Raw genomic sequence first — 18886 nt, 5'->3', positions numbered from 1 at the left:
GAAGGTGGTCTAGCTTTGTTTTTCTGCACATATATGTCCAATTGTTGGGAATGCAGATTTGTGCAGCTACTGTGGAGAGCAGTATGGAAATACCTCAAACAATTAAAAAGGGAACGACCTTATGAATCAGTGATTCCACTTCTGGGAATTTATCCAAAGAATAAATTTGAAAGGACACTAATTTGAAAGGACATAAGCACTACTATATTCATTGCAGTGTTATTTATAATTGCTAAGATGGTAAGCAACCCAAGTGTCCATCAGTTGATGAGTGGATAAAACAACTCTGGGACACTTACACAATGTAATACTTCTCAGCCATAAAAAATAAAAAGAAAAGAAAATTTTACCCTTTGTGACAGCATGAGTTGGACCTGGAGAACATTATGCTAAGTGAAATAAGCCAGCCAGAGAAAGACAAATATCATATGATTTCACTCATTTGCGGAATCTAATGAACAACCTGAACTAACAAGCAAAATAGAGACAGACTTGTAGACACAGAGTACGTTGACAGCTCTTGTGAGAGCAATGGGGGCCATGACAGGGTGGAGTGATTAAAAAGAAAAAAGGACTCATGGACGTGGACAAGAGTATGGCGATTGTACAGGAGTGAGGCAGGTATAAAGGGGTTAAATGGTAATGGAAAAATACAATAAAAAAGAAAATTATTATGCTAAAGAATAAATTTAGCAAGAAAAGAAACAGAAAAGAAAAAAGGCCAAGGGATTAAGAAATATAAACTGGTAGCTACAAAACAGTCATTAAGATGTAAAGAACAGTATAGGGAAGGAATATAGTCAATAATACTGTAATAATGATGTATGGGGTCAGACGGGCAGTAGTTTGCTCAGGATGGTCACTTCATAACTATATATGTCTAATCGCTGGATTGTACCCCTAAGACTAATGTAATACTTTATGTCTACTGTACCTAAAAAATAAAAATTATTTTAAAAAGCTAGCAAAAGAATTAAGAAATAAATAAAACTTGAGAATAAGCAGGGACACATAGAAAGATTTATATACAGGTATGTCCATTATAGCTTTAAAATGGTAAAAAAAATGGAAATGATATAACACCTCAAAATAAGAAGTTGTTTAAATGCAATATTTCACACAGTGAAACACTATGCAAACTATATGCAAACACTATGTGGTAGAAAAACAGGGGAAGATGAATATGATATATTGATAAGTGGAAAAATTAGGTTAAAATAATATATACAGTATGATTCTATTCAATAGTTAAGCCAAAGTCCCTGTGCCACAAAAAAAGAATATAAGGACATCGTTAATAATTTCCTTTTGGTAGTGGTTTAAGATTTTGGGTGATTTTCATTGTATTTTATTGCTCATTTGTATTTTCCAAACTGTCCACAATGAATATAGAACACTTCATAATTACAAAAGTGTGCTTTTTAAAAGTCTGATCAAGAAAAGTTAACATTTAGAAGGGACATCTAAGGGATGTGACTATTTTTCCTTCCTGAAGGTTCTAAACTCTATTCCTGTATCTAGTCAGATGACAAGAATACCGTATACATCCTTTTATATAACATTTTCACTTTTCATCACCTTGTACGTGGAATCACTTTTACTTTCTATAGAAAAGTTTCACAGAACTATGATTTAACTTCATGCCAAAAGCCTTTTAAAGGTTGATGCAATATCATATGAGGGCTGATTTAGACTCCTGCAAAATTTCTACTGAAAATGCTATCCACTGGGTGGTTTGCATCCCTTCCCCCAATACATGCTGCCAGCTCCCAATATGCTGGGAGGTTGTCTATTATTAGCAAATAAGAGCTAAATGCTTCCTTTTAACTTTAACCATGTTCAATTATAGCACCCCTTTTTAGTCTTGGTTTGCTGACAACCGTATTCTCATCCTCTTAATTTTTTGTGTTTCATTCTCTTACTGATTTTCTATTTTAATGATTCTTAATAGGAAACAGATGGCACACTCAAAAGTAGGATAAATCCAGGGGACAATGACACAGGAGGGTTGGAATGCAGGGCAATCACAGGGGTCATTTAGGAGCCTGGCCACTTCATAGCCCCAGACCAGAGTCAGAGAAGGTGGTATGGGGAGGGCCACCTGACAGGAGCTGAGACCTTTGGTAGAGGACACAGCTTGTCAGCACAACTCTGCAAGGCAAGGAGTTGGGGAAACAATTCACCCAACCTCACTGACCTCCCTCATTCTCATCTCCAATGTTCCACTTTGACTGAGCCAAACCAGAAGCCAGAGGGTAAGGGAACCATATAAGACAACTCCCTGCTCACAGAGCACAGTGGAGAGTAGATATGATCCAAAGGGAGGATGCCCAGCATGATGGTACTAATACCTTTTATTATAAATTATTTGGAGTTAGCTAATGTCTATATGCATAAGTAATTAACATGAATCTCTTTTAGGTGCTGTTTAACTTGGTCACTTATGTGAGCACTTTTTCATAACAGAGCTGCCTACTCAAATGGGTAATAGCTATTTCCTGCTGTGATGTAGTCTTAGATCCTTAGAACATGATGAGCCAAAAAATGGGATAAACACATTAGTTATCTTCCCCTTAATTGAAATGCCAGGTGGATTAAAAAATAACTATTATGTCTTCTTTAGGAGTAAGGTCTATTTTCAGCAGGCACACTGAAATATTACATAATGATCATGTCATACATTGATATTACTAAAATGAATTTGTAATCTTGTTTAATTTCTCTATTTTCAGTATTCATTATGAAGGGAATATATATACTGAAGATGTTGTATTTTATAGCCTGAAATGTCAGGGAGAGTGAAGAGTAATCAAACCTCAGAGTCATTCAATCATGACTTCCTATAGCTTCACTGATTTTAGCAATTACTCAATCCAAATACCTCATCTTACAATTGAGGAGGCAAAATCTCACAGAGCCTACATAAGTTGCCCAAGGTCACACACCTTGTTAGGGCCTCCTATTTTGGCACATTTTCCTCTATACCTCAACAACAACGAATAGTTATATACTACTTGTTCACTAAATTCATTTATCCAACCAATTATATTTACTGAGGGCCTTGTGCCAGGCACTGGAGATAAAGCAACAAAGAAAACAGACATATCCCCCTTTTATATAGTGCTTATATTCTGGAAAAGGAACAGAAGGCAGTCAACAGATAGATACATGTCAGGGGGATGATGAATGCTAAGAAAAAAAATAAGTTGGGTAAATGAACAAAGTAACAGGGGAGGAGCATGCTATCTTAAGTTTGGTAATCAAGTTTGAGTGGAGCTCTGAATGAGATAATGAGATAAGAGAGTGAGTTATGGGGCTTTGGGAGAGAAGAATTCCAGGCAGAGGAAACAGCCAGTGCAAAAGACTAAGGATGCATGTGCTAGGGTGTTCAAGGAGGAGGAAGTAGGCTGGCATGGCTGGAGCAGGACAAGTGAGGGAAAAGTGGTAGGATACAAGATCCAAGAGATATTGAGTGTAGTGCAGGGAGTGACATGTCTGATGTGACTTTTAAAAACATAACTGTGACTCTTATGTGGAAAATACAGTGGAGAGGAAGGGTAGGAATGGAAAAGGAGGAGGCAGAGGAATTAATTAGAAGATTAAAAGGTTATTAAAATACCCATATTTCACCATGTATAAACTTGGATAAATCCTTCTTATCATTCTAAGCCTGGGAGTGGCCTGGGTGCTCAGTCCTCTAAGTATGTATACTTTCTAGCCCAAGTATGTATACTTTCTCACTTTTTTGCCCAAATTTTTGAGGGGAAAAATAAGAATGCACATTATACATGGGTATAATGATTACATACCATGGGTATAATAATCCCACATATAATGCGCACAAAAATGAGGATGCGCATTACACACAGCAAAAATATGGTAGTTCTAATTTGAAAGGTAGAGCCTTCTATTCATGACAATGGGTAAAGTCATGTGTATGGGGTTTGTAGTGGCAGGGTGGGAATAAGAATCAAAGATAATAATACCAAGGCTTTTGGCCTGAGCACTGGGAGAATAGGTTTCCATTTGTTGAGAAAAGAAATACTGGGGAAGGAACAGGTTTGGAAGGAAAAGAAAAATAGATTTGAGGCAGTGGGTTGTGTGAGTTTGGAGTTCAAGAGCAAAGCCTAGACCAGATATATTCATTGGTATTAGTCAGCATATATATGGCATATAAATTATATTGGACTGATTGAGGTCACCTAGAATGTATACATATTTAGAGGACTGAGCACCCAGGCCACTGACAGACTTAGAATGACGAGAAGAATCTATCCAAGTTTATTTAAAAAGAGAAACCAGTGAGACAAAAGAACAAAAAGAGTTAACTTGCTAGAAGCCAAATATCAAGTTTTCCAAGGAGGGGGCAGTAACCACTTTGAGCTTAATTTCCAAGAGTGGTAAGGCCTGAGATCTGATCCCTGGAATTAGCAACACAGAGGGCAATGAAAGCTTGGCAAGCACACCTTTGCTGAATGGAGGGATGAAATGGGACAAGAGATAATGGGCAGAAAGAAGTTAGCTATAGAATGGTACGATTATCCTCAGGGAAGAGGGTGTGGGGTCAAGGGATTTTTTTTTTTTTTTAATAGAAGTCATCATGGTACATTTGTAGGTTAGTAGGAAAGCTTTGTAGAAGAAAAGGGAGAAATGGTGGAGGGAGAGAGATTGAGATGAACTTGAATAGCAGAGAGGGAATAGGATACAGTATGTAAATGAAGGGGCTGGATTTAGACAGGAGCTCAGATACCTAATTCATGCATTATAATAGGAGGGAGGGTAGGTCATGGGTGCAGACAGATTCTGATAGGTTGGTAGATGTGATATGGGATGCCTACAGAAATTCTCTTCTTGTGAAGTAAGATGTTGATAGGTTTAAAAAATCACATCAAATTATTACTATCTTCTTCAGTCTATTTAACAAAAGAATGGCACCAAAGAGGCAATCAAGGTGTTTTTAATCCATTCACTACACACATCTTATAACTGACACTTCAATTGTGATCAAACTATAGTAATCCAGTTTCTTATAGTGTTTAGTTGTAGTGGTTCATTAACCCAACGAGAGAAATCCTGAGAGAATACTAAGATGAGTAAGGAAACAAATAGGGTGAAATTGTGTGTACCTACAGAACATAAAATAAATACTCCTAATAAGCAGACTACTAAGTGTTATAATTATTAATTACCTATGTATTTAATGGTCCTGACTAAAGTAGGGCAAGACTAAAGCCATGAAAAGGACCCTAAAGCAAATAGTTTGAAACCAAGATTTCTCCAAATCGATTAATCATAAAAATTAATAGAAATCAATGATGGGCAGCACTGCAGTGTTTAAAATCATGACCTATGGATTTAGCCTTCCTGGGTTCAAGTCCTAACTGTACCTCTTAACTGCAATATGACTTTAGGGAAATTATGTACACTTTTTATATCTCTGTTCCTTCATTTATGAAATGAAGATCATATTAATACAGACCCCTTAGGGTAATTATGAACATACAACAGTGACTTGCACATAGCTAGCACTCTGTTAAATTCAATCACCATAAATAATCAAGACCTAGCCAGAAAATATAGCCCAAGATTGATACCTGAAGTTAATTTTTAAGACTTTTCTTTTAAAAGTATTTATTGGGAAACATTTTACAGGAAAATAAACATCCCTGGCTCTTGATCACCCAAGGCTTTTCCCCCTCTCAATCTGACTTTTTAAGTAAAAATAAATAAATAAAAACAAAATAAAAAACTGTGTCCTGACAAGGAGTAGGAATATTCCATCATTAGTTTTTCTACTTTTAAAAAAGAAGTTCTAATGGAAATTTCACTTTTAAAAGACAGTTGAAACTAGAAAAGTGAGCTCCTTGGACTATCATCTGCCTTTCTGCCACCTATTGATTCATGTACTGAGGACTGACTCTCCAGTCAGTCTCATATTAGAAGGTTAGAATCAGTTAATTAATAAGGTTATTTAATGTTCATTCCAGATTTTAACAGTGAAACTAGGAACATTATGTATATTTAAAAATTATATGATCTTTTGAACAATTAAACTTCCCATTCTATACTAATTTCTTTACTCACACAATACTATTCAGAGTACTGATATTAAATATTCAGAAAAATAAAGTCTGAAACATCTGATTGTTTTTAGAATCATTTATACATAAAAATTACATAATCTTCTGCTTTGGACCATTATAAAGTCTGAGAGTTAATTTACCCATTAGGTGTTATAGCTACCATGTTTAGGGTATTTCATCAGATTCTCAAGTAAAAAGACCAGTAATTAAAAGAAAACCACTCTGTCAAACTTTGACTGCAAGGTCACATTTCAAGGAGTTGGTAATTGAGAGAACCTCACAACTGAGGGTATTGATAATTCAACAGACTGGTTCTCAGCCAGATGGGGATACTCTGCTCTAGTGGCAGGTGCTTCCTCTGTAAGGAGGATGATTAAAAGTGAGAGATTTGGGTGAGTGGATGTTAGAACAAAGGTCAAACTGTTCAGAGACATTCAAATACATATTTTCAGAGTCCAAGCACTCTATGAGAGTTCTTATGTTCTATATTCTCATTTTATGGAATTATAAAAGGCTCTATAAGCCAATTTTAGGTCATCAGTATGTCCCTGAATTACTGAACACTGCCACAGAGTTTTTGTATGTGTTCACAGTTCAGTTAGTCCCCAGTGATATACGAGGTCTGTGTGGAAAAAGTCCACCATTGTTAATATAAAGAGAATGGATTGTGCAACATTGATGTGACCTGGCAGCCAAGGGGAGTGGACTGGGATGCATGTGCATGAACAACGATAACTTCACTGTACTAGTCAGTGGGGGTGGTAAATGCCCTTGAGTGAGCATGTGTACTGTGTGGCTTTCTCATTCAAAATGACTCAGTGAGTACAGCAACAAATCTGCATCAAATTTTGTGTTAAGCTTGAACATTCCTCTGTGGAAACTATTTGGATGATTCAGAAGGCTTTCGGGGATGATGCAATGAGTGCAGTGTAAATAAGAGTGTGGCAAATATGCTTCAAAGATGGTTGAGAATCCGTTAAAAGTGATCCATGTTTTGGAAGGCCTGCAACAACAAAGACTGGCCACTGACAGTGCTAGAACTAGAAGGTGGTCTGGGGATTCCAAATACTACTGTGTCCAAGATTTTGATGAAGGATCTTGCGTGAAATGTGTAGTGGCAAAATTCATTCCACAGCTTGTCACCAGAGCAGAAGGAACATGGTGCTCCTAGTGACTTGATTCAAACCACCACCAATGAACCAGATTTCCTCAAGAAGTCATAAGCAGAGATGAATCATCGGTCTACAGCTATGACCTGGAAATGAAGGCCCAGTTGTCTCAATGGAAGTTGCCTGCTTCTCCACACTGGAAGAAGGTGCTGCAAAGTTGCAGCAAGATCAAGACAATGTTAATTGTGTTTTTTGATTGGGAAGGTGTTGTCTATCACGAGTATGCTCCTCCAGGCCAAACAATTAATAAGGAGTACTACCTCAATGTTCTTCATTGGTTGAGAGATGCAATATGATGAAAATGTCTGCAGCTATAGGCAACTGGTGATTGGCAGCTTCATCACGACAATGCACTTGCTCATGTATCGTGTCTCATGCAGAGGTTTTTAGCAAAACATCTTATCACCCAGGTAACTCAGCCCTCTACAGCCCAGATTTGGCCCCCTGTGACTTCTGGCTTTCCCTAAAACTAAAATCACCTTTGAAAGGAAAAAGATTTCAGACTGTTAATGAGATTCAAAAAAGACAATAGGGTAGCTGATAGTGATTGGAAGAACTGTGTGAGGTCCCAAGGTGCCTACTTTGAAGGGGACTGAGGCGTTACTGTCATATGTACAATGTTTTTTGTATCTTATATCTTCAATAAATGCCTCTATTTTTCATATTATATGGCTGGATAGCTCTGGACAGACCTCAGATATTTCATACATATAGTCATCCATATATATGTATCTATTTATGAGCACTTTTAGGAAAAGTCCATAAATGAACAGAGGGACTTTGTTACAGAGTGTTTTGAACAGTGGAAGAGATGCTGGGAGAACTGTGTGAGGTCCCAAGGTGCCTAATTTGACGGGGACTGAGGCATCATTGTTTTATGTACAATGTGTTTGTATCTTGTATTTCCTTCAATAAATGTCTCCATTTTTCATAGTACATAGCTGGATACTTTCTGGACACACCTTGTTGTATTACATAAATTGACAATATTTATATCTTGAATCATTTTCATCTAAATGGGATCCAGTTAGATATTTCTCTGCCTCTCTGTCTCTCTCTGTTTATCTCTCTGTCACACATACACACACACACACACACACACACACACACACACACCCTTTTACTGGAGGTTGAGAATGAGCAGCATGAAGGAAAGGGAGTTGGAAGAAACAGACCAGGATCTGGACCAGAAGTTGCTATTTCTGAGGGGGCTTCCTGTCAGGCAATGTTTTCAGACAGTGCTCTGATTTTAAAGGTTCTTTTTCTCACTACCTGAATCCCCCAAATCTATGTAATCTTCCCTCTGCAACAGGGGGGCATTCACTGGAAATGAAAGGCAATTAGTCACAGGCATTTGAAGGAAATTACAGAAGACAGTTTCATACCCTTGCAGTTCCTGTGGTGCACAAACCCAGACAATAGCAATTAAAGGCCCAAACAAAAAAAAATGAGTAAAAAGAGAGTTGATGAACCTTAGTGGAGTCAGTGTGAAAAGTTTATACTCTAAGGCCTAAACTTTCATCAAATGTGGCAAAACTAATAACCTTTATTGGAATAACAGCATTCACACTAGGAAGCTCATACCAGCATGGGCCAGTGTGAGCACAGATGTCAAAGGTATGGTTTGATGATACAAGACCAGGAAATGTGAGAGGAGGAGGTCCAGGAATGAATGACTGAGGGCAAAGGTACTATGCAAACCACCCCAAATTAAAATCTTTATCTGTCCCCACTGAGAGGGGCAGGGGAGTCATACAGCAATTATTTGTGTGAGTGTGCAAACACAGATGTATACATTTGTATATACCATGTATATGTGCAGATATATTTAATTTATTATATGTAGTTATGCTTACTTTAATTCAATCCATTTTACATTTTTTTGTTTTTCCCTGTTAACCCTTTTTTCTATTTATAAAGTTTGAAGCTAAAGCAATTCTTCTGTATTAAGAGTGTCTACTGACCTAACCAAGAATTGCATATTATCTTTGTGGCAGAACAGGCAAACACTTCCCCTTAAAAGGATACCAGAAAAGGGGCAATTTCTATTTGAGTAAAGCGACCTATAGCAATTGCATGAAGGATGGGGTATAATATGTGTCATATTAAAGGCACTTGGGCATACTTATTAAACAAGTGAATAAATGAATTAATGAATAAATGATCATCCTATTTGGATCTTTAATGACACCTTTGGGATTATATACATACAATCTTACTGTCAATATGCCTTACCAGGAGCTGACACAACTCTTCTATGTGTAAGGTGATGGGGAGGGAAGAGAAGCACTTACTGAGACTAGATAGGTGGGTTTTATTCAAGGCTGGAAGTGTTAGGAATGTCAGCTTGCTTTCTGCCAATGAATTTGGTGGTCCATGAGTTTCCTTTTGCTTCATCCTTTCTCAGTCCCTTCAGATGGAGCTGGCAATGCTTCTAATAAAATTTTGTTTTATTGGAAATTAGAGATTCTAATAAAATTTTCTTAAGAATCAAGTGAGCCATTGTGGATTTATAGGGATTCACTCCATTAGACAAATGTCACACCCACAGGTACTTTTGAGATAATCCCTTCTCTCTTTTGGCTTCCTGTTAGGTGGCTGAGAAAAAAACTGTCCTTTAACTTCCTAAAGGCCCTCTAGTTTTAGAAGATCTATGAGAAACATCCTTAATTTCCTGGAAGGGTCTTTTATGTGACTGAATACCCTGATCTTTTCATCTTTTTAAGGTTATAACAAAGCGTTTTATATTAGCACACACAGCCTTTTCTCCATTACATGCTGTCAGCAATAATCTCAACCCAAGTGTAGGTTTAGAAGGTAAAACAAGAATACATTTTGGGCATATCAGATCTGAAGCAGTGGGATATGTGAGTTTGCAGTTCAAGGGAGAACACTAGCCTGGAGATATTAACTGGTATTAGTGAGCATATTGATGGCACATAAATTATACTGGATAGATTGAGATCACCTAGAAAGTTCATGCACTGCTAGAAATCCTGTTTAGCTCATCACATATGAAGTTCATTACTTAGGAGTGATTTCCTCCTAACTGCAGGACAGAATATCCCTAGGCTTTCTGCCACCACGTAACAGTGATTCTCCTATCTCTAGTTTCCAATAATATGTTCACTGATTTCTTCTGAATCCTCACCAGCCACATCTCTAACACCTATATTTCAAGGCATTCTAGCCTTTTTAAAAGCATGCTCCTGAAAACTCTTCCAGCTCTGTCCCAGTTCCCAATTTCAAAGCTACTTCCATATATTTAGGTATTTGTTTTGACAGTATTTTATTTCCAGGTACCAAAATCCATATTAGTTTTTTTTTAATTGTTGTGTAACAAATTACCACAAATTTAGTAGCTTAAACAACACTCACTTATTAGCTCAGGATCCTCTAAGTCAGAAGTCCACCACGGTGTGGCTGGGCTCTCTGCTTGTGGCATCACAAGGCTGAAATCAAGGTGCCGTGTTGAGAAAGCTGAGTTCTCACCTGCACCCTTCAGAGAAAACTCTGCTTCCAAGCTCATTCTTGTGTTTGGCAGAATTCAGTTCCTTACAGTTAGAGGACTGTAGGGTTATAGGTTCTCATTTTCTCTCTGGTTGTCACTCAAGGTCACTCTCAACTCCTAGAAGCCACCCACATTCCTTACCATGTGGCCTCCTCAATCTTTAAGCCATGAACAGTGGTGGGTCACGTTCTTTTCATGTTTCAAATTCTGACTATCCTTCCTGTGAGTAGCCAGAGAAAACTCTTTGCTTTTAAGGGGCTCATAATTAGGAGAAGCCCACCCAGGGAATCTCCTTTTCTCAAGGTTGTCTGTGCCATATAACATAACCTAATCCATGGTATTATACTGGGCATGTACCTCACGGGAACAGGACACCTCAGGACCATCTTAGAAGCCTGCCTATCACAGATGTTCTTCATTGGCCCATTTATGTCCCAACAATCCTAAAGAAGCAGAGTTTAAAGTCTGGGAATTTGGTTTTTTATCATACTTCTGTGTTGAGTTTTTTTCCCCCCACCCATAGCTTTTTAGATCAGTGTATCATTAGATTAAGAAACCCTGGAGAAGAGACTTTATGATTCCATAACGAATTGCTCTCACAGGAACCCACAGATCCCACACTGAGAGAATGGCCTTGATCTGAACTGTGACAGTACTATGGATTCTCTCCCAAGCACAGAGCTTCTTGAAATCTGAGAAGCAGCCCTGTTCCAGCCCTTCAACCTGCATTCTGTTGATGATAGCCTACCCTCATTTGTTCTAGGCTGTTTCCGAATTTCCCATATTATCGGCAGGATGAATATAATTCTGAGTATTTGCCAAGTCACCTGAAGACAAGGGGGTGCACCCAAGGGCCAAGATTACTACTCTCTCTTTTTTGTATTTACTGGTGTGATGTCACTTGAAGCTAAGATATCACAAAATGAGAGATTCTTCCCCAGAAATATCTCTGAGGTAAGGCCAAAGGCCACATGGCTGGTGGAGTTATTGTGACTTTCCTGATGTTTCCCATCCCTCAATCATATATGGGTGGTTTCAATGCTGAATTAAAAGTTGGCTAAAATTGAAAAGAGTTGTGGCATGCTAGACAAAGAAAGGGGTAAGTCTCTTCTTCATGTGAGCCTTGGTGGAAATCTCCATTTTGGGAACAAAGCTGAAATGTCCTTTGCCTTGGACCCCCACAGAACTCCAGGCATCATGCAGCAACAAAACCTCCTAAAACACTGTGATGCAGAGCAATTTTTCTGTTATTCAGGCCTCCTGAAGAGCCACATCTAGTGAGAAAGTAGTGCTGGGACCAATATTATATACCAAGAGTTTTAAGATTCATCTAGCCCCAGTAATTCTGTTTCTTACAATAGCTCCCAGGGATAATTTATAGAAGGGCATCATCTTTTGATTTTATCATGACAATAATTTCAAAAGCGCAAAGATGCTTCTGAAATATTACCATTATCACCTAACAGCTTATGAATCAAAACTGTCCTTTAGTCTTGGATAAAACCATACAAACTGTGAATACTGTGTTCATCTAGAGTTTTAAAGCATATAAAAAAGTGATCTAATAACTTAAAGGTAGATTTGAAAGGAGCTGGGCACTGACCAAGGTAAAGTTTGGCACTGAATACAGATCAAAATGTTATTCCAACAAAAAGATAGTATTATTCTGTAAAAAACAAATCACTGGGAAGAAGAAGTAGGAGAAAGGTATCTCTTGTTCAGAAATCCTAAGGTGGGGTTTTAAACATAGTTTATCTTTATTTTTGCTCTCTTATGAGATAAGAAAGCCAGGCAGGTGAAACAGTAAACCATGACCAAGCAACCAGTCTCAAGTCAGGGGAATTGCCTCAGGGAGTTTTCTGCCAACCTAATGTTAAACATTAAAGTACTAAAATCTGTCACCAACACATAAAACAGCTAAAATAATAGAATCTAGATTTTTGGTTAGTATATATAAAAATAGCCAGAACTCTGGTGAGTACATCTGAATAAACATAAAAATCTCCTCTCTCACTTTAAATACATAAAAATTTTAGGCAAACGGTAATACAATACACACACATACAAATAATGTCCCAGGGCCAAAAATAAATGGAATTCAAAGTCAGAACAGTGAGAGGGAGCCAAAGCCAAAGGACTCTTGGGGACACCTGGACCTGAGATAGGTCTGAGAAGTTGGTGGGCAGGCATTGAATATTAGCTGTAGGACCTCTGCACACAGGAGGTAGAACCAAGCTTACAGAGATCAAGAAGTCATGTAGGACTTGTCCACGCATGAAATGGGAGGTGCATACACTATGACTACCCCTGAGGAAAGTGACAATGGGGCCAAATTTCTGCTTGGGACCAGAGGAGTAAAGGGGTCAGCTGTAGATCCAAGGCTGGGGCTGTGCATCAGTGCTAAGCCAGCACCCTCTCCAGCTCCCAGCACAGGTCCCAGGTCTCCAAGTTGATACACCAACTGGTCCTGGGCCAATAAAAGGCCTAGGACCCTTAGCAGAGGAAAGCATAAAAAAAGCTCTCTGTTGAGATGGTCTCACTACCAAGTCACAATTCATAAAAGAAAGCACAGCTCATAAAGGAAAAGCTTAATAACTTCAATTATTTGATCATTTTAAATTTCCATGAAACCTCAGACACTACAGACAAAATGTAAAGGCAAATGACTATTGGAAGAAAACATTTGCAACCTATATAACTAACAAAAAGAGCCAGTATCCAGAATGTATAAAGAACTACAGATTACGAAGGAGAACAATAGACAAACTGACAAGAAGTATGAAGAAGCAATTCACAGATGAAGAAAACTTTGCCCAATAAACATAAGGAGATTTTCAATCTCACAAGTGGTCAGGGGAATCCAATATAAAAAATGAGATACTGTTCACATTTATCAGATTGGCAAAAATCAAAAAGAAAAGTTATAATATCTTATAAAATAAAATTTAAAATCCTTATGACATTAAAAGCATACACACCCGACAACATAGTAATTCCCTTCTTAGGTGCACCCTAGAGAAAGCCAGGTACACATGCCCCAGTGCACATGTATGAAGCGGCTGCTACAGCATAGTTTCAAGAACAAAAACTTAGAAAGTTAAATGTCAGCCACTAAGAGAAGGCATAAGTGGTAGCATGATAGCCTCATTCTACAATGAAACACCATATAGCAGGAGTGAACTAGGTCTCTGTCTAGAAACATGGGTATATCTCAAAAATGTAAGGCTGAATGAAGATGTACATCTGAAGAATCATACAGTATGATAGTGTTCATGAAAAAAATTAAAAGTCACAAACTGCATATTGAAATATGTCAGAAGCAACAGATGGCCTAGAAAGAGAAATAAAATTCATGATCGAGACTGCCTTTGAGAAGGTAAGAAAGGAAATGGTACTGAGTATGTCCACAAAAGAAGAATTTACTTTTATCTGTATAATTAATAAATCTGAAACAGAATGAAAATATTAACAATTTTAATGCTAGGTGATGAATAATAATGCATTTATTACTTCATTCTCTGTACTTTAAAAATACTTCTAAATGTAAGAAGTATTTTTACATTTGTAAAATGTAAGAAGTATTTTTTAAAAGAACTTAAATAAAATGTATGTCTTTTTCCTATACAATTGCAAGAGATTGACCATGAATTTGGCTTACAGCTTAATTATTCCTTCCGTCACTGTTCTTTAGTTGTGGTTATTGTTGTTATTGTTGCCATTGTTTTTGGTGTCAGGCCAAATGTCAGCAGCTCATCTACAAACTGATAAAGGACTCTGTCCCATCTTTCAAAATGCTTTCTCACACAAACATTTTTTGACAATCATTTACTGCACTGAAGTTAACCAAAATGCTATCCCAGTACACTTGGTCTTTGCCATGCCCCTACTTAGTACAAGACTTAACAAGTCATGAAAGCTGTCTTGTCTTTACCTATAGCATCTCTTTTAATCACAAGTACCTGTGCTTGAGCAGATTAATAAAATGGGTTCTCCTCCATGTCCACAAATCTTTAAAACTCCTATAAACTAAAGGAAAACTCCACTAGAACCATATGAATCTTCCTAAGAACTGCCTATGAAAATTCCATGCCAAACACCAAGATTAACTGAAGTTCAATGAAGCGACTAAACATTCATTCACACATTCACAGTAATAGCAAAATTTATACCTTTTTTTTCTTCTCTTCTCTTTGCAACAATTCCTTCCTCTTCCATAGTTTCTCTTTCTCCTCTTCCTTTTCTTTTCTTCTGGCAGAAATTTCCATTTCCAGTTTTGCTACCTCTTCCTGCTGGGCTTGCCATTGAAGAACCTGCAGTAAATGGAAATTCATTTCAATAACTACACATATTCTAGTGATTTCACTGATCACAATAAGACTAGGTTCTGTAACAAGCAGATGTCAAAGTTTTTCCAAATATACATTAAAATTCTGTATGCACATGAGTGTGATATGTGTGTGTGTTCAGTGTTAAAAGGAGAAATAAACTTTAAAACTACCTCAAAGAGTCTTCACTTGGATTCATGGAGTGAAATCCTAAAGACTTTGTGAATTGGCTTCAAAAGATCCGTGAATTCTCATGAATAGTGTATGAAAATTTCTGTGTTTTTGCACAGGTGTATTTTTCTGAAACAACAGTTCCAGTTTCTGTTCAACATTTTTTAAAAATTCTCAAATGGTCCTAAGGTCTTAAAAAGTTTAAGAACCAATGATTATTTCATCCTCTTTATTTTATAAGTAAGGAAAATGAGCCCAAATGAGGGTGAAAATTTTTTTCAAGCAATTTAAAATAACTTTTTGGGTACTGACAGGTGTTATTGGTAGAAGTATAACTGGTACAGCAGTTATTGGGCAATATGTAAATATGTATCACAATATAAAATATGTATAGCCTTTGACTCACACCCCACTTTCAGAAAGTTATTCAGAAGGTGATTGGACTGGTGAACAAAAATGTTCCCACAGGAATGTGCTGCTTAAACGCAAAAACTGGAAAGAGTCTAAGTGTCTGGCACAAGAGACAGCTTAAATTAATTATGGCACCTTCATGAGATGACTGCCATTAGAAAGCACTGCTTTTTATCTGTATATAGTCACTGACATAGAAAATGTCCATAACATTTATTAGATGCAAAGCCACACTTACAGTATGATCTCATTAAAATGAATATCATCTATGTGTATCTACACATAGAAAGAGATTTAGAAGGATGCTTACCAGAATAATATATTGGCTATTTCTGAATAGCATCATTTCATGGAATTTCAAAAATTTATTATTTTTTAATCCTCACCCAAGGACACTTTTTCATTGCTTTTAGAGAGAAAGGAAGGTGGGGGGGCGGGGAGAGAGAGAGAGAGACATCATTAATGTGAGAGAGAAATATTTACTGGTTGTCTTCCTCACATACCCCAACCAGGGACTGAACCTGCAAACTAGGCATGTATCCTGACTGGGAATCAAACCAACCTTTTTTTGGTTTACAGAATGATGCTCCACCCAACTGGGTTACACTGACTAGGACTAAAAATTTATTAAGCCTTTCTGTGCTGAATGATATTTTTATAATAAACACATATTATCTTTATAAGCAAGAAACCAAAGAAACTAACACAATAAAACACTTATAGACTTCCAGCCAAGATAGAGGCATAGGTAGACACACTGTGCCTCCTCACACAACCAAAAGAAGGGCAACAACAATTTAGAAACAAAAAAAAATAACCAGAAATGACAGAAAATTGAACTGTATGGAAGTCCAACAACAAGGAGTTAAAGAAGAAACATTCATCCAGACTGGTATGAGGGGCACAGTCAGATGGCTGGGTGGAGAGGACTCACAGCAAAGCAGTAGCTGGCGGACCCCAGGTGCGCAGGCAGTGGTTAGTGGACCCCAGGTGTGAAGGCGGCAATGGGTGGGCCCAAAGAGGTGGCGGATGGTGGGGGTGCCCGGCACACAAGGTGGCTGGTGGACCAGGTGCTACCACATTTGCACAGATAAACCAGGTGAAACTGGGGAGCGAGACAGACTGTGCAAACCGGGGTCCCAGAGCCAGGAAATAAAGCCTCAAAACACAGATTGAAAACACCTGTGGGGCTTGAGTTTCTGGAAGAGAAACTCACAGGAGAGTTTGTTAGAGAGACCCACAGGGTTCTAGAACATACACAAACCCACCCACAGGGGAATTAGCACCAGAGGGCACAGTTTGCTTGGGGGAAGCGGGGTAAGTGACTAAAATCTGGCAGAGAGCAGAGCAAGCACCATTGTTCCCTCTCAGACTCCTCTTCCACATACTGCATCACAACACAGTAACTGGGTTGCCCCGCTATGGTGAATACCTAAGGCTCTGCCCCTCACTATGTAACAGGTGCATTAAGACAAAAAAAATATCCCAAACAAAAGAACAGATCAAAGCTCCAGAAATAATACAACTAAGTGATGAAGAGATAGCCAACCTATCAGATGCACAGTTCAAAGCACTGGTGATCAGGATGCTCACAGAATTGGTTGAATTTGGTCGCAAATTAAATGAAAAAATGAAGGCTATGCTAAGTGAAATAAAGGAAAATGTACAGGGAACCAACAGTGATGGGAAGGAAACTGGAGCTCAAATCATTGGAGTGGACCAGAAGGAAGAAAGAAACAACAAAACAAAAAAGAAGGAAGAAACAAGAATTTTTAAAAATGAGGAGAGGCTTAGGAACCTCCAAGACATCTTTAAATGTTCCAACATCTGAATTATAGGGGTATCAGAAGGGAAAGAGGAAGAGCAATAAGTGGAAAAGTTCTTTGAACAAATAATAAAGGAGAACTCCCCCAATCTAGCAAAGGAAATAAACTTCCAGGAAGTCCAGGAAGCTCAGAGAGTCCCAAAGAAGTTGGACCCAAGAAAGAACACACCAAGGCACATCATAATTACATTACCCAAGATAAAAATGAAGGAGAGAATCCTAGAAGCAGCAAGGGAAAAGGAGACAGTAACATACAATGGAGTTCCCATCAGACTGTCAGCTGATTTCTCAAAAGAGACCTTACAGGCAAGAAGGGGCTGGAAAGAAATATTCCAAGTCATGAAAGGTAAGGGCCTACATCCAAGATTGCTCTATCCAGAAAAGCTTTCATTTAGAATGGAAGGGCAGATAAAGTGCTTCTCAGATAAGGTCAAGTTAAAGGAGTTCATCATCACTAAGCCCTTATTATATGAAATGTTAAAGGGACTTATCTAAGAAAAAGAAGATAAAAACATGTATAGTAAAATGGCAGCAAATTCACATTTTTTAACAACTACATCTAAAACAAAAACAAACTAAACAAACAATTAGCACAGGAACAGAACCACAGAAATGGAGATTACATGGAGGGTTAGCAACAGGGGAGTGGGAAGAGGAGAGAGGGGTCAAAGGTATGGAGAATAAGTAGCATAGATGGTAGAGATTAGACAGGGGGAGGTCAAGAATAGTATGGGAAATGTAGAAGCTAAAGAACTTATAAGTATGACACATGGACATGAACTAAAGGGGGAAATGTGGGTGGGAGATAGTGTGCACAGTGGAGGGAAGTGAAATGGGAAAATGGGACAACTGTAATAGCATAATTAATAAACTATATTAAAAATAAATAAGTAAATAAATAAATTAATTATATGTAAAAAGAAATTATAAAACAATTAAGATTTCAATATTGATTAGTTAGCTGATGTTATTAGGAAATATTGTTAACAATTTTGGGGTATTATAATACGGCTATACTTTTTAAAAGAATTTTTTTCAATTTAGAGATATATACTAAAATACTAATAGATAAAATGGTATGTCTGGAGGTTTGCTCACTATTAATTAACCTATAGGCACAGGAGAGTAGGTAAAGGTATAGATAAAACAATTTGACTAATGAGTTGATGATAATTGTTGAAGTTAAGTGACAATAGGCTTTTGTATGTTTAAATGTTTTCACACTAAAATTTTTGTTTTTAAAAAACATAAAGTATAATGTATGTCCAAAGAGATTTATATAATCAAATACTGTAGACTCGAGGTTCTCAGACAGTAGTAAGGAAGATTTGAAACCATGAACTAATACAAAGAAAAATAGCGTATATTCAGCCTTTCTGAGTACTGAGACT

At 37.6% G+C, this 18886-nt stretch overlaps 1 protein-coding gene across 2 annotated transcripts in view; it reads right to left on the bottom strand.

Annotated features, from left to right (window-relative positions):
* CCDC148 (coiled-coil domain containing 148) overlaps positions 1-18886 on the bottom strand; it is a 239061-nt gene that overhangs the window by 61145 nt on the left and 159030 nt on the right. For both annotated transcript variants that reach the window (XM_028509630.2, XM_036023448.1), the window contains one exon: positions 14933-15073. In XM_028509630.2, coding sequence (XP_028365431.1) covers positions 14933-15073 — 141 coding nt within the window. The remainder of the gene's footprint in view (positions 1-14932; positions 15074-18886) is intronic.

The sequence above is a fragment of the Phyllostomus discolor genome, chromosome 4 (genome assembly GCF_004126475.2).
Source record: "Phyllostomus discolor isolate MPI-MPIP mPhyDis1 chromosome 4, mPhyDis1.pri.v3, whole genome shotgun sequence".
NCBI classification, from domain to species: domain Eukaryota; kingdom Metazoa; phylum Chordata; class Mammalia; order Chiroptera; family Phyllostomidae; genus Phyllostomus; species Phyllostomus discolor.
Note: the sequence above shows the minus strand (reverse complement) of the source record. Positions and strands in the feature narration are given on the sequence as shown.